The 16,291-nt window shown below is 32.7% G+C and overlaps 1 protein-coding gene across 1 annotated transcript in view; it reads left to right on the top strand.

The window, feature by feature from the left end:
* SMCHD1 (structural maintenance of chromosomes flexible hinge domain containing 1) overlaps positions 1 to 16,291 on the top strand; it is a 156,823-nt gene that overhangs the window by 61,030 nt on the left and 79,502 nt on the right. The window contains exons 18-23 of the mRNA XM_054583414.1: positions 1,398 to 1,475; positions 2,986 to 3,105; positions 6,251 to 6,395; positions 12,306 to 12,402; positions 13,845 to 13,917; positions 15,904 to 16,043. Coding sequence (XP_054439389.1) covers positions 1,398 to 1,475; positions 2,986 to 3,105; positions 6,251 to 6,395; positions 12,306 to 12,402; positions 13,845 to 13,917; positions 15,904 to 16,043 — 653 coding nt within the window. The remainder of the gene's footprint in view (positions 1 to 1,397; positions 1,476 to 2,985; positions 3,106 to 6,250; positions 6,396 to 12,305; positions 12,403 to 13,844; positions 13,918 to 15,903; positions 16,044 to 16,291) is intronic.

Raw genomic sequence — 16,291 nt, 5'->3', positions numbered from 1 at the left:
ATCCATGCTGTTGCAAAAGGCAGGCATTCCTTCTTATTCCTTTTTCCTGCTGAGTAGTATTCCATGTGTAAATGAACCACAGTTTTTTAATCCATTCATCTTAGGCTGTTTCCAAATCTTGGCTATTATAAATAGTGCTGCTATGAACATAGAGGTGTATAATGGATGTTTTGGTGTTCTTAGGTGTATTCCCAGCAATGGAATCACTGGGTCAAAGGGCAAGTTCCATTTTTAATTTTTTGAAGTAACTCCATACTGTTTTCCACAGTGGCTGCACCAGTCTGCATTCCCATCAACAGTGCCCTAGGGTTCCCTTTTTTCCACATCCTCGCCAGCACTTGTTGTTTGTTGACGTATTAATGATAGCCTTTTTGGCAGGTGACGGGTCATATCTCATTGTGGTTTTAATTTGTATCTCTCTGATGGCTAGTGATGTTGAGCATTTTTTCATGTCTATTGACCATATCCCCCTGGAGAAGTGTCTGTTCAGGTCTTTGTCCATTACATTAACAATTGCTTATTTGCTTGATCCTACAATGTACTTAAATAGTTTCAAAATAATAATAATATAATTACTACTAATAAGGCTATTGAATTGAATTTGACCTCTTTGCAACTCTATTTGTACTTAAAATATATCTCCATATAAATCGTAAAAGAAATTCTAATGTCATTCAAAAGAATCTTTTTAATGTGGTCACATCACCTACTTGACATACATTTTGGTGTTGTTTATGAATTGCTTTAATTGTTTTTAAAATATTTAAGTCATTAGCATAATTCCAAAGTAAAAATTAATAATGGATATTTCAGAGAAGTGATGTTATTCCTCTACTCTCTTTTCTTCCTCCTTCTTTAGGTAGTAACTTTATTAGTTTTTGGCTTATCTTTCCTATTATATTTCTAAACAAGAACAAATGCATTCATATTTCTTTCCCTTCCTTACAAAAAAATAGCCTATTTTATTTATATAAATGTTTTTTCTCCTTGCTTTTCTTTTTCTTAACAGTGGATCTCTAGATCTTATCTAGATCTCGATAAATAAACAGTGCTCTCTTAATATTAAAAAACTTTGAAGGAAAATAAATTTATTAAAATAAATTTAATATTAATAAAATATATTAATCAAAATATATCTCTATTCTTTTGATTGACCTATTTAAGCTTATTTACAGATAATTTTTAAGAATTGAAATAAAGGAATTTAGTGAGCTAAACGAGTAAATTTTTATTATGCTATTCACTTGCATAGGATAGCTTTAGGTCTTTCAAAGTTTCAAAATAATTTTTTAAAGTTACAGCATAAAAGAAATATTTGATGCTATTGGGACATTTTATATTCATGTTCTATATTCAGTTTCACCGGTATAAATCCTTCTTTTTTTTTTTTAAATAAGCTTCAAGTGGAAATAAAGAAATCATTTCACATATTAGTCAACATGGAGGAAAATGGCCTTACTGGTTTAAAAAAATGGGTGAGTTCCTCTGAATATTTTTTTTATATATATATTTTATTGATTATGCTATTACAGTTGTCCCTTTTTTTTCTCTCCTTTATTCCCCTCCACGCTGCACCCCTACTCCCACAGGAAATTCACAGCCCTGAGTTTATGTCCATAGGTCATACATATAAGTTCTTTGGCTTCTTCATTTCCTATATACTACTCTTAACCTCCCCTGTCTACTTTGTACCTACTATTTATGTTTATTCCCTGTACCTTTTCCCCCATTCTCCCCCTGCCCCTTACCCCCGATCTCCATTTTTTGTGATTCTGTTCCCGTTCTAGTTGTTTGCTTAGTCTGTTTTTGTTTTAGGTTCAGTTAATGGTTGTGAGTTTGTTGTCATTTTGCTGTTCATAATTTTTTATTTTCCTTTTCTTAGATAAGTCCCTTTAACATTTCATATAATAAGGGCTTGGTGATAATGAACTCCTTTCACTTGACCTTATTGGGGAAGCACTTTCTCTGCCCTTCCATTCTAAGTGATAGCTTTACTGGATACAGTAATCTTGGATGTAGGTCCTTGCCTTTCCTGACTTTGAATACTTCTTGCCAGCCCCTTCTTGCCTACAAAGTTTCTTTTGAGAAATTAGCTGACAGTCTTATGGGAACTCCTTTGTAGATAACTGTCTCCTTTTCTCTTGTTGCTTTTAAGATTCTCTCCTTATCTCTAATCTCGGGTAATGTAATTATAATGTGCCATGGTGTGTGCTTCCTTGGGTCTTACTTTGGAGCTTTGATTTATTCTTTCATTTGGGCCATATTTCTTTGTCTCAGCACACCTGTTAGGTTTGGAAGGGTTGGAGCCTTATGTATTCGTCAGGGCGGGGCAACCCAGGTTGCTGCATTGTGGCACTACATGTCAGAGAGGGTCCAAGAGGAAACAGTGCTGCTTGCTCTGCTCTTTGCAGGCTTTCTCAATTACTTCCCCCACTGCCCACAAGCAAATTAGGCCCTTCTAGTGCTGATTCCTGGGTGGATGGGTTTGTGTACGTTCTGGGACCCTGTGGGTCTTTCCAACGAACTCTTGTGTAAGGCTAGGAGTTTCTCCCGCCGCCGCAACCCCCCACACATTTTTACAGCCAGAGGTTTTGAGGCTTTCTTTTTCCACATTGGAACTGTGGATTGCACGGTCCATCTTGCTCCCCAGCTGCTCCTCCTGGTTTATCTGCAAGCAAATGTGGGACTGTCTGGTCCTCCAGCCACCACCTTGTTACGTGTCCTCTCCGTCCCATCTGCCCATCTCTGTCCCTCCTACTGGTCTGGATGATTGTTTCTTCTTAAACTCCTTGGTTGTCGAACTTCCATATAGTTTGATTTTCTGGCAGTTCTGCTTATTGTTTTAAATTTGTTGTCCTTGTTTTGGTTGTGCGAGGAGGCAAAGTGTATCTACCTATACCTCCATCTTGGCCAGAAGACCTGAATGTTAAAAATTATATCAATATTATGCAGACTTGATTTATAATTTATTTTTATTTTTTCCAGAAAATATTCAAAAGTTGGGGAATTATACATTGAAATTACAAGTTGTATTGAATGAAAGTAATGCAGACACTTATGCTGGAAGACCGCTACCATCTAAAGCAATTAAGTTTTCTGTTAAAGGTAAGCAAAACACTAATACATAACTATATGCTAAAGGTGGCATTTTCAATTTAGGAGGAATAGCTAATTTAGTAAAAGATGTTCAAGCAATTGTGTAAACATTTTGATCTTAAAATGACTTTGTAAATTCTTCTTGACAGTTACATTTCTTCCAAAGTTTGAAGATACCATTGTTTTTTAACTTTCATTGTTGTTGGTAAAGTCCAAAGCTATTCTGATTCTTGACCTTTGTATGTGATCACCTTTCCAAACACCCAGATATTTGGTGAATCTCGTTTTTTCTCTCAATTTCTGAAGTTTTAAGTTCTAAGAATTTTCCTTGAATTATTTTGATTTCCTGCTCTTGCTACAGCATCAGACATTAAGATGTTGGACCTCTTGACTGATGTACTGATACTTTTTTTCCTAGTTTCAATCTCTTGGTTTTAATTTTGTACTTTGTGGGAGATTCCCTTAATGTGATGTTCTGTACTTCGTATTGAGTTTTTTTTCCTGCTTTGAAATTTTAGTTTCCAAGATGTATTTTTCATCCTCTGTTTATTCCCTTTTAATATATTCTCTTCCTACATCATGGATTCAGTATCTTTATAAATTCTCTGTGCCTACTAATAACAGTGGCAGTTTTTCTTGAATCTTTTTTTTTAAATATTACTGATTTTAGAGAGAGAGGGAGAGGAAGGGAGGGAGGTCGGGGGGCAGAGAGAAAGAGAAACATCAGTTTGTTGTTGCACTTATTTAGGCGTTCATTGGTTGATTCTTGTATGTGCCCTGATTGGGGATCAAACCCACAACCTTGGTTTATCCAGATGACGCTGTAACCAGCTGTGCTACCCAGCCAGGGCTTCTTGAAGTCTTTAAACTTTCTTTATTCATTGTTTGTTCACTCCATGTTGACTTTGTGTGTGTGTGTGTGTTTGCTTTGGAGCTTTCATATTAGATGTTCTCTTACATGACTGCTCACATTTGAGAACAGGACATTTGAAAGCTTATATTTTATTTGAGCAGATTATGATATGGAAGTTTTTAGGTTTTTCTCTCTTTGTTCAGGTTCCCCAGAGTGGAGCTTTCTAGCCTCATGCTAGAAGGGTAAACACCTGGCTGCCAACATTTTGGGAGCCACGCTGGGGAAGATTTTTGAAGGTTTTCACATTTAGTAAATAATCTTTTGCTTGATTTTCCCATTTTCGAAAACTTAGGACACTTTTGGTAGTGCTGTTTTCCTCACTTCTTAGACCTACTTTCTTTTTCTTTTTTTTTTTTATCTTCCCCATACAATGTCTTCCCCATCTATTGCTGGAGCTGAGGAAGGCAGTTGACTGGCTCTGTGTATTGAGAGGTGAGGATCTGTGGAACTGTTTCTTAGACTTTGGCAGATCTTCCTTTTTTATTTCATTTTCACTCTAATTTGATATAACAATTCCTGAGACTTTTGGGTGTCTTATAGAGTGAATTAGATTGTTCTCTGCTTGCTTTGTTGTCATTGAGGATTTGATGTTCTTGGATCTTTTCTACAATAAGTCAGTGACACTTATCTATACATTCTCCAGCTTTCAAATTTGATAACTGTTGTCTTTTTTTCTTTGTTGTTTTATATGTTTAGGCCACTTAAAAAAAAATCCCTATAGTGTCATTATGATGGGGTTTTTGGAAAGAGAGCTAATCTAAGTGCCTGTGATCACTTTGCTTTAATGAGATGGACGACCATTGAGATCTTTCCTCTTTGGATATATAAATCCTCCACATATTTTTAATCACCATGGAGCACATTTTATAACATGGATGTGTTATAGTTTAAGCAGTTTTCTGTTGATAAATATTTTGTTTTCCAATTTTTTTGCTATTACAAATTATATTGGTATATAGGGGGAAAATTATGCTGCTTTGTGCTAGAATTTCTCTAGGGTGGATACCAAGAAGTAGAATTGCCAAACTAAAGTGTATGTTCTTGAACATTTTAAATACATTTACTCTCAGAGTGTCTTCCCCAAAAGGTTGTGGTACCCTCACCAACAGACTCAGTGCCAGTTTTCCTTTGATCATTTCTGGCCAACCTGTATTTTTATATAACTTAATGGCAGTAAATTATTCCTTTAATTATTAGGTTGTACACCTCTTCTAGCCTTTATTGGACATTTTTATGACATGAAAGCCTGTTCATTTGTTGTGGCCATTTCAGTTAAAGATTTGGTTCTCAAACTGGAGCTTGTATCTGAATCACCGGAAAGCCTTGTTAAACAGACTGCTGGGCTTCACTCCCAGAGTTTCTGACTTAGTAGGTTTGAGGTGAACCCTAGGATTTGCATTTCTTTTCTTTTTTTTTAATGCTTTATTGTTTATGCTATTACCGTTGTCCCGGTTTTTCCCCCTTTGCCCCCCTCTGCCCAGTCCACCCCCACTTCCATAGTCAATCCCACACTGTTATCCATGGGTCCTTCATATATGTTCTTGGACTTACCCCTTCACCTTCTTGTAAAGAGTTCCCACCTCCTCCCTCCCCTCTTACAGCTGTCAGTCTCTTCCATGATTCTGTGCCTCTGGTTCTATTTTGCTCATTAGTTCATTGTGTTCATTAGATTCCTCTAACTGAAATAAGCCATTTGGTAAAAGACAAATACCATATGATCTAACTTATAAAAGGATTTGCATTTCTAGTAATTTACCAGGGATGTCTGAAACTATTAGATTAGAGACCACTCATTGAGAACAGCTGGTTTAGAGGAGGTTTTATGTAATCTGGATTTTAAGCCTTTGTTGCATTTGTTGCAAATATTTTCTTATATAGGACTTTTAGCTTTCTTTATTGTATCTAATGAGATAATGTAAACTTTATTAAACTTTTATACCTATTTTTTACCTTTTTATGCCTATTAATTATGTATTTAATAATGTTTTGCCTTAATATTTCCTATGATATGGTTATAAACATATTCTTTATTATAATAATCTCTTTCTAGAATATTACTTTTAGGTATGATATGAGATAGAGATCTAACTTTATTATTCTCCCAAGTGGATTATAAATATAATTTGTGTAATTTTTGCACAAACTTAAAATGCCATCTTTATTATTGTTTAATTTCCCATATATAAATTGGCCTGTTCTGACCTAAAATTAATTTTCTGACCAATGAATTTTATTTTTAAGAGGGTAAGCCAGAGAAATTTTCATTTGGTCTTCTGGATCTTCCTTTTCGTGTTGGAGTTCCATTCAATATCCCTCTGGAGTTTCAGGATGAATTTGGTCATACTACTCAACTAATAAATGATATTCAGCCAGTTCTTGAAGCAAGGTAATTTGAAAGATCAATTTGTATTTGACTTTCCATATTTGCTAAGCATTTACTCTCTTTTCTTTTTTTGGCTTAAATATTTTATATGTGGTTACTTTCAGTATTACCATTAAAATGCTTAGTGGTTTTTATGATATCTGGGGGATTTATTTACCCCCAACCTATCATCTGTGGCTACAGGGTCATGTATATATAAATTGACCTGCTGAAGTTTATGTTTTGACTGAATTTACTGTTAAGTTTAGGTAAGACTGATAGCTCTGTCATTTTTTACTTCATTTCTTTTGGCAAGTATGATATGATGTCTCCTGGTAATTGATTATTAATTATAACATGTTTATTTTGTTGTTTGCTTATAAGTTATGGCCATTTAAACTGAAAGATACTGTCTACTAGATTTTTCACCTAATGCAATTTATTTTGGTTCATTTAAAAATCTATAACAATAAAGTATATGCTTTCCATGCAAATTTGAGTCCTTCCTTAGAATTTGGCTTTACTTAATAGTCCTTTAGAGTGATGTGATTGGCTGGTATTAAGAAATAGCTCTTTGAAACTTAACAGTGTGTCCAGTGATATGATTGAGGAGGTTCATTATTTTCCATTACTTCTTTTTGTGGTGCCTGGGAAGAAATTCTTCAGCAGTTTAAAGAGCATGAATGCTAGTATTTCTTTTTCACATTGGATGCCAGATTTTCTGGGTCCACTTTTTATGTTTATCTTCTTTTGTTGTATCTGTTTTTTTCCCCTTATGCTATAATCCTTTACTCTTTCAGTCATTTGAACATGTACTCTATTCCAGGGATTCGCTAACCGAAGATACAGAAGTGAATAAAGACATTGTATTTGCCTTCTAGAAGCTCATAGATTAGTGTAGATAGCTTAATATCTAGATTTATACCATGGTAAAGTTCCTGCAAAGCAATACATAGGTATAATAAAAAATATTCAAAATGAATTTTTCAATTTTATGTTCTCTTAATTTTCAAAAGTAATTCTCATATTTTGACATCTCACATTCATTTGAATATTAAACAGTAAAGGAAGTGAAAGAATTAAATACAGTTGGCCCTTGAATATCAGGGATTACGGTTGCCAGCCTCTGCACCGTCAAAAATTCACATTTAATTTCTCCCTCCCCAAAAAGTTAACTGGTAGTCACCTGTTAACTGGAAGGAAGTCGCACTAATAACATAAACAGTCGATTAACACATATTATGGATGTCATGTATTATATACTCTATTTCAGTAAAGTAAGCTAGAGGAAAGAAAATGTCAAGAAAATCATAAGGAAGATAAAATTACATTTACAGTATTTATTTTTAAAAATCTGCATGCAAGTGGAACTGCACAGTTGAAGCCCATGTTGTTCACGGCTTAAGTGTACTTAAACATGTTTGTTCAAAAATAAAACACTAAAAAGAATCCCATCTAGTCACAAATGGAAAATACTAGTGCATTAGTTGACACCTATAACCATTAACCTGTTATCAGTTATAGCATCCATCTTATCCTTTAAAAATATTTTTTTATTGATTGATTTTAGAGAGAGGGGAAAGAAGTATGGGATGGAAGAGAGAGATGGACTTGTTGTTCCATTTATATATACATTCACTGGTTGATTCTTGTACATGCCCTGACCAGAGATCGAACCCGCAACTTTGGCATATCGGGACGACAGTGTAACCTCCTGAGCTATCAAGCCAGGGATCCATCTTATCCTTGATAGGGTATTCTTACATATGAAGTCCCTGTCACATATATATTGATATTTAAGATTTTGGACTTCTAAAAAAGTCTTGGTGACATGGCTCTGTGAATTTATCCTAAAAGTATGACCATTATCTGAGTGGGTTTCTTGTGGAGGTTTTTTTTGTTTTGGGGTTTTTGTGTGTGTGTGTGATTTATATTTTTAAAAATTATTCACATATATTGTCTAAAGAATCAAACTTTTTGATAAAGCTTGTTATAAAAAAGAACTTCCTCCTTCTTGTGCCCCCTCTACCAAGCCATAATCCACATCTCAAGAAGCAAACCACTTTCAACTTTTGCACTTAAATTTTTTAGTGACAAAGATGATTTATTTCTAAGTAACTTTCTATTGCTACTTCTTGATTTATTTATTTTTTTTTTAGTTTTAAACATCTGTTAATTTTTGGTTATGGAAGATGGGAACATAACTCTCTTGATGCCACTTCTATTACAAATAAGCCTTTTTTTCTGTTCCCTCTTCAATAAAGTTATATTCTGGCTTGATCAGTATTTAGTGTTTATTATAGGTATAAATAAACGCTAATCACTTTCTTTATTTTACAACTTTGTTCTTGTTATACTTTTTCTTGGTAAGTTATTACAAATTAAACTAAATTTTCTGCCAGTTGTCTGGTCTCTTAAGACATTTAGGTGCATGAATAGTGTATTAGTTTCATATTCTTGGAGACATCTCTCTTGGAACTTGTGTTCCAGTCTAGACCCAATTGTTTTTATGCTTATTAACAGTTATGATTCTGTAATCTTAGAGAAAATAATCCTATTATTTAATAAACATTAAGGCAGAATGCGATGATTATCACAGGCAATTTCATAGATTGCAAAAACAGTAGGAAATGTTATTCTCAATATCATTAAAACAATATTCATGTTTTTAAGACAAATTGCTAAGTATCTTTATGTCCAGGTTGTAGGGTTTGAAATTCGGAATCAGCTGACTATAAGTTAGGCCCAGGAAACTGGGAGACAGGGCTTTGTCTTCTTTAATGATTACTCTTCAGAGTGATGGATCTGACGTTTCTGAGGACATATTCCTGAACTGTGAATCTCTGAAGTGGCTTATTTTATTTAGCATTTTACCTTTCATGGGTCCCCCATTTTTTAAAAAAGAATCCCATGTACCTTTCCTTTTGCTGAAGCACATCCTTCACTAATTTCCTAAGAAAGGGTACATGTGGGATAAGATTATTGCTCTGAAAATGATCTTTATTCTGCCTTGATACTTCATTTATTGAATTGAAGAGTGAACACTGATTCCTGTCAAAATTATGAAAGCATTGCTCTATTTCTGCCTTTGAGTTTTCACTGTTGCTGATAAATTTAAACTTGGTTAATTTTCCTTTTTATTTTTCCTATGTACTGTCTCTGGACATGTAAAGGATTTACTTTTTATTCTTAACAGAGCGAAACTTTATAGCAATTCATATCTGTATAGGGTCTCTTCATTACTTGAAGTATTCAGTTGGCCAAAAAGTCCTTACTTTTTTTCCATAAAATAAAAGACAGATTTTTCATTTTCACCAATAACTTTATGGATTTGGGTATTTTGAGTATGTCAGCTATCTCCTGAATGGTATAACGTTGATTGTTCTCAAACAATGTATTGATTTGATCACTGTCAACTTCAGCTGGTCTGCCCCACTTTGGAACATCGTCCAGTGGGAAATCCCCAGCATGAAACTTCACAAACCCCTTTTGACGTGTTCGATCAGTTGCAGCACTTTCTCTGTACACTGCACAAATCTTTTTTTGCGTTTCAGTTGCATTTTTATCTCTCTTGAAATAATAAAGCATAATATGCCAAAAATGTTGCGTATTTCCTTCCATCCTCAATATTTTAATGGATACATAAAAATTTACCAATTTTGATGAGATTTTTTTAAATGCATGCTGATGTGACAGCTGTCACAATACTATCTCACAAAATTGTTTCGAATAAGTTGAAGACAACTAAGTGCTTTAAGAGCTATCTTATGGCAAAAACCAAACAACTTTTTGGCCAACCCAATACTTCATTCTCTACCTTTCATCATCACTGTTTTCTCTTTCTTGGATTTTTATTTATTGATACTGAACCTTCAGACTGGTTCTCTGATTTCTTAATTTTTCTGTTTTTCTTGATCTCTTCATGTTTCTTCTACTTTCTGATATATTTTTCACAACTTTATAACTTTTCCCATTGAGTTTTTCCTTTCTGCTATACTTTTAATTTCCAAGAGTTCTTCCTGGCTTTCGGAATGTTTTCTTATAGATCTTCTTTTTGTTTTATAAATGCAATACATATTTTCATTGGTAAATAATTGGTAGTTTAAAAAAAACAAAACTTTACCTACCCAGATAATCTTTCTCCAAGTTAGTTGTTTTATGTTGGTTTTTCATCTCTTTGCTTCAGATATCTGGTTATCCTTTGTCATCTTCTTATAACTGATTGGAGAACTAAACTGCAGATAGGAGACTCAGCGCCTAGGAGAGGCTGTTGACCCTGAACTCTGCTACAGGATGATCTGTCTGTAATACTTCCTTGAGGGAAATCCTATTATGGGTATCTTTAGGTCTTTTTTTCTTGGGCTGGGCTATTTTTTCCAAGAAAAAATCTTTAATTTCTTGCCTGAAGGGGAATAATTTGGTTCTCCAGGTTCCTAACTTACCCAATATCAAGGCTGGCATAATAAGAATGAGTATGAGAAAGTCTCAACATCTGTATGCATTTGTTAGGATTATCCCTTCTGTTCATTTTAGTATTTTCTCTTTCAACTTCTCTTTCAACTTCCATTTATTTCCTTGATTCAGAGAGTCTCTGCTTTAGCCATTTTCAGATAATAATCTTTTAGTCATCTGCCAGAGATAGAGAGGAAAGATCTGAGGATACAGAGTTTCACATTTATTTGTTTATTTATGTATTTATTTTTATCTTTCTCTTTTGACCCCACTTTTAAAGATACCTAGTACCTAGTACCTCTAAAAGTGGGTACCTGAGCGGTACCTGGGAATTCTGGAATTCTGTTTTATAGATTGGTTTCCAGCTTTTTCCATTGCTATTTCAGGGTTTAGGTTTTTTGGTGGTTTTTATTTTTGTTTTTGTTTTTGGTTTTTTTTTGAGACTACTAGGTCATTTACTACTGTCAGTCCTGTGTTTTAGTAAGTTTTATCCTTTTCTTCCTATCCTCATCTTTAACAGTAAAGAATTCTCTTTATTGTCATATTTCTGAAGTTCCATGAGATAGTGAAAGTAGCTTTGTGCCTTTAATGTGCCATTTTCCCCCAGGAGTCCATTTTATTTTGTATGCTGTTTTACATCTTACTCCGCCCTCCCCCTTCAAAAAACGTGTTGTTTAATTTTCACAATTTATTCAGAAATACTTGTAAATATTTAAATTCCATTCTTCAGAAAAAATAAGCTTTTTTTATTTTAATTTTTTTATTGTTCAGTTGCAGTTGTCCCGCCTTTTTCCCCAAATTAGGCTTTTTCTTTCTTCATCATAGTGTAGGTTTCCTTTTTTCCTCACCTTACCCCTTGACAGAGTAAAATGTTTACACTGTAAGACTATACACATGTTCAAAGGTGATTTAGAAATCAAATTGCCCATCGTAGTAAATTAGGTATCTCAGTGTATATTCTTACACGATTACCTCCTTACAAGCCTGTACTTCATTTTTTGGACTTCATCTAAATTTGCCATTCAGTTTAATAGGTGTCAGAAATTCTCTAAAATCCCATTGACTGAAAGATTTGCAAGAATTCATGTCAAAGTCTGAAGAAATGCTTAAACCTGGACTATTTGGATTTTTTTTTCTCCAAGCTTATATGCATGGTTAGCATTTGCTTATTTCTTACTTTGTATCTTTACTATTTCAATATGAAGTTTTATTTATATATATTTATATATATATTTACATATATATATAAAATTTGCAGTGTTTGGCTTACTGGTATCACTTATTAATACTTGTTGGATCATTTTTGTATGGAAAAGAAATTCATGTGAATTTGCTTTTCTGGTCAGTTCTATTTTTAAAAATACTATTTTATTTTTAAAAAATGAATTAGTCATGCTAATAGCATATGAGAAAATAAACCACATTTGCAGCTTATTTGTAGGTAATGGAGGGGAAGTTACAAAATAATTTATTTTTTTCCAGTGGTTTATCTTTACAATATGAAGAAATAACCAAGGGACCAAATTGTGTAATACGAGGTGTTACAGCTAAGGGCCTTGTAAACTCTTGTCAAGGCAAGGTAAGCATTGTACATAAATGTTATAGTATATGTTTATTATGTGGTAAAAATGAAATTATAAATTTAAAATCAAATAACCTATTTTTGTAATAAAATGACTATGATGTTGGATTTTTAGGAATTGGAATCTTGTCACCTGACTTACCATTTACATATCTAAGAAAAATCAGCATGTTTGCTAACTGTTGTTTTTGTTAAACATTTATTAATTAAATATTTTCAACTGTATTTATTTCAGTCTTTTCACACTCAAAGCTATTTTTTTCAGTACAGTTATCCAGTACTATGTTGTTTTTAAAAAGTTTTACAGTTTACTTTTAATATCGTATTGGTTTCAGGTATATAGCATATTGGTTAGACAATCACAGATTTACAAAGTGTCCCCCAATGTTTCCAGTACCCACTTTTCTCTTTCCATCCTTTTTTGAAATTTTAGAAATAAACATATGAGAGACTTTAGCTCACTTCTGTGAACATATTGGGTTAGGTATTTGGGTGAAGCAAAGTATCTTGGGAGGGATAATGTTAGGAAAGTAAAGCCATAAACTCAAATCAGGTAATTTTTCAATTAGGTATGTAAAGCAGCTAATAGATTTATATGACTAAAGGAAACATTATGAATAATAACTTAAGTAATCTTACTTTTTTTCACTGTATCATTGCCTTCAATATATTTAAATTTTTTCCTCAAAATGCTGTTTAAAATAGAACATGTGAATGTAAGTACTGTTTACTGGACTTAAGTGTATAATCAAATCAAAGTAAAGAAAGTTTTTTACATCTTTCTGAATTCAAATTTCCTTGAACAAAGAACTCGAATTCATGGAAAATTTGATTATTATGAGATAAACTTAAAAAGATTTCTAGATTATAAAAAACTTCATTTTGAAATAACTTTATAGAGGAGTTAGATAGTACACAGAGTTCACATACACTCTTCACCCAGCTTCCTTTATGAACATATTACATAATCATCCAATACTTATCCACCCTAAGTAATGAACATTGATACACTACTCTTAACAACACCATGGGTTATATTTACATTTTCTTTTCAGTTTGTTTCACTAGTGTGGATTTTTGGGGGGTTTTTTTCCTATTCCTGGATCTAATCCAGAATACTATGTTGTATTTGGAGATTTTTAGAGTTTGTTTTTTTTTTTTTAACTTGACTGTTTTCCCCACATTTTTTTATGATGTCCATCCTGATTTTGGTCATCATTCAGAGGTTACATTTGTAAATCTGAAGAAACTATTGTCTGTAAAGAAACTGTCAATTATTTTACCCCCACCCCTTACATACATATATATAATTTCAGTCATTATAAAATTGCTAAGTAGATTTCTATAATGGTATAAAAATAAAAAGCAAAATAAATCAAAATTGAGTTGATAAAGTACTTATGTACATAACTCTTGGATTTGATTAATTTTTCCAACAGAATTTTAATCTGAAGGTTATTCTTCCGGGTTTAAAAGAAGACTCACAGATTTTGAAAATTAGATTACTGCCAGGTAATATTTTAAGAAATATTCCTACTATTTACCTTTTAAATAATATTCTTATGATAAGGTATGATATGAATATAAAGGTCAAGTATATTTGAGTTTGATTACGGTATAAGTTTTGAAAATATATATGAATATCTAACATAGCACTGACAGAAATGATCAGTTAAGAAACAGGTAAACATTGAGGAGGACTTCAGTCAAGTTATAAAAATAACCTTGGGAGAGGAAAGTGAATATTGAAAATGTATTTGGGAACTATTTTTAGGGCTATACTTATTAGGCTTATATGAGGACTGGATCTACCTTTTCTGATAGAACTGTAATTATTTCTTATTTTAAGAAGAAAAGTTTCTCATGTATTTATGTTGCTAATTTGATACTGACATCCATTTGAAAATGAAGTTACATTAAAGTTACTCTGTGTAGAAAATGCTGGCTAATTTGAGAGATGGTCTATTTAAGAACTTCAAAGAATATATTCTAGAATCAGCCCTTTTGCATTTGAATCTATGGTGACACTAATGAGCTAGGTAAATTTGTTCTATTTGTCGGTTTTGTGTGTAAAATAAGAATATTTACTTTCAGAGTTGTGAGGATTAAATGGTTTAATATAGGCACCTTGCTTTGCACAGTTCTGTGGTAACTGAATGGAGGACAGAGTTCCAATATACATGAGTTCTCACTAACACAGTACTGCTGAAAGTGAGAACTGCATGTGCTTGTAAAAAGCCTAGAACAGTGCTTGGGATGTACGTTTTAGCTCTGATATTAACAATACTATGATTATATCTTTACCCATATATGACCTTTCGTACTGGTTTTAAGTGAAAAGAAACTTATTAGCTATTTTATTTCCTTTCACAAATTCCCCTCAAGCATGATTTGATAAAGATGTAAAAATTGGCATATTAGTAAAAGTATAATAAAATCATTACATATTAATAAACACTGACAATGCTATTATTATTTTAGAGGTTAGCTAAAAATATGTATTGGAGTAATGAAATTCTTAGACACCATATGGTTCTGACAGTTTTTTGGAATTCAAGAGGGAAAGTGGTAAAGAGGGAATTAGCACAGTATAATTATTAGTGATCAACAGGTTTCAAATTACACACCAGAACTTAAAACTGAGCCTGATACTCACTAGCCATTTGACAAGATACTTAATCTCTCTGGGTTTCAGTTTCCTCATCTATTAAAATGGGGACAATAATATTACCTTATTTATTAAAATCATTGTGAGGGTTGTATGAGAATAGTAATTAAAATTTATTGCCTGGCATATAGTAAAAAAGTAAATATTAACTAATAATAAAGTAAAATAAGTATTTCTAGTAACTGTTCTTTGTAAACTTGTATTACTAGCATTTAGCATAAGTTGAATTTTAAAATATTAGTGTTTATAAAGCACATCAAGTGATCTTGTTACAGAAGTGTAAACCCTCTTATTAATCTTAGAGGAAGCTTGCGTTGTAATTTGATTATGATAGCAAAGTAGTGGTCAGTCTAACAAATTAGCTGATTATATCATTTCATGAACTGATCCTTTGAACATTATTATCCAAAACAAGTGTCTAGTTTCATGTGCCTGAGAAATCAGTCATTGTGTAAAGTTAATGTTAGTAAATGAAATAGTAGTTTAATAAACTTCTACTTTTCTTTTTGAATACTTTTTTTCTGGATCTTTTAAAGAATTTACATGTATAGGTGATTTCCAGCATGAGTTATCACTATGTCATAGCTTGTTCCATAAAACTAAGTGTAGCCATCAAACATTTTAACATAATTGAGACAACCCTGATCATGTATAGAATGTATGCATTTGGGGGATAGAAGTGACAGAACATGGATATTGCTTAGTTTTTTGTTTTTCAGCATTATTTGTAAAATATTAAAACTTGATATTTTAAAAATTCTTTCTTTTGCTATTCAATATTTTAGTCTTAGAAACTTGAATCTGTATTTCATTATTTAATTTCCTTGTAGGTCCACCTCGTCGATTGAAAGTGAAACCTGATTCTGAAATTTTAGTTATAGAAAATGGAACAGCTTTCCCATTTCAGGTAGAAGTTTTGGATGAATCAGACAATATAACAGTACAACCAAAATTGATTGTTCATTGTAAGGTAAGCTGTTGTAAGATAAAGAATATGTAGGTTTTATTTTGAGTCCCATTGTAGTTAAACGTAAATGACGATCTTTCAGCTGCTTTATAGTAAGCCTTATATATTATCTAGCTTTTTAACAAATATTCCATGGAGAAATTTGTGGGATATCTCATTGCCAATAGTTTTCAGGATCCCTAAGCCAATAAAGATGCCAGCCATGCCGAGTTTCATAAAGAAAGTTATGAACTAAAGATTCCTCTCCTCTC

The sequence above is a fragment of the Pteronotus mesoamericanus genome, unplaced genomic scaffold (genome assembly GCF_021234165.1).
Source record: "Pteronotus mesoamericanus isolate MK-2021 breed Mesoamerican mustached bat unplaced genomic scaffold, CSHL_Meso_final contig_74, whole genome shotgun sequence".
Lineage (NCBI taxonomy): Eukaryota > Metazoa > Chordata > Mammalia > Chiroptera > Mormoopidae > Pteronotus > Pteronotus mesoamericanus.
Note: the sequence above shows the minus strand (reverse complement) of the source record. Positions and strands in the feature narration are given on the sequence as shown.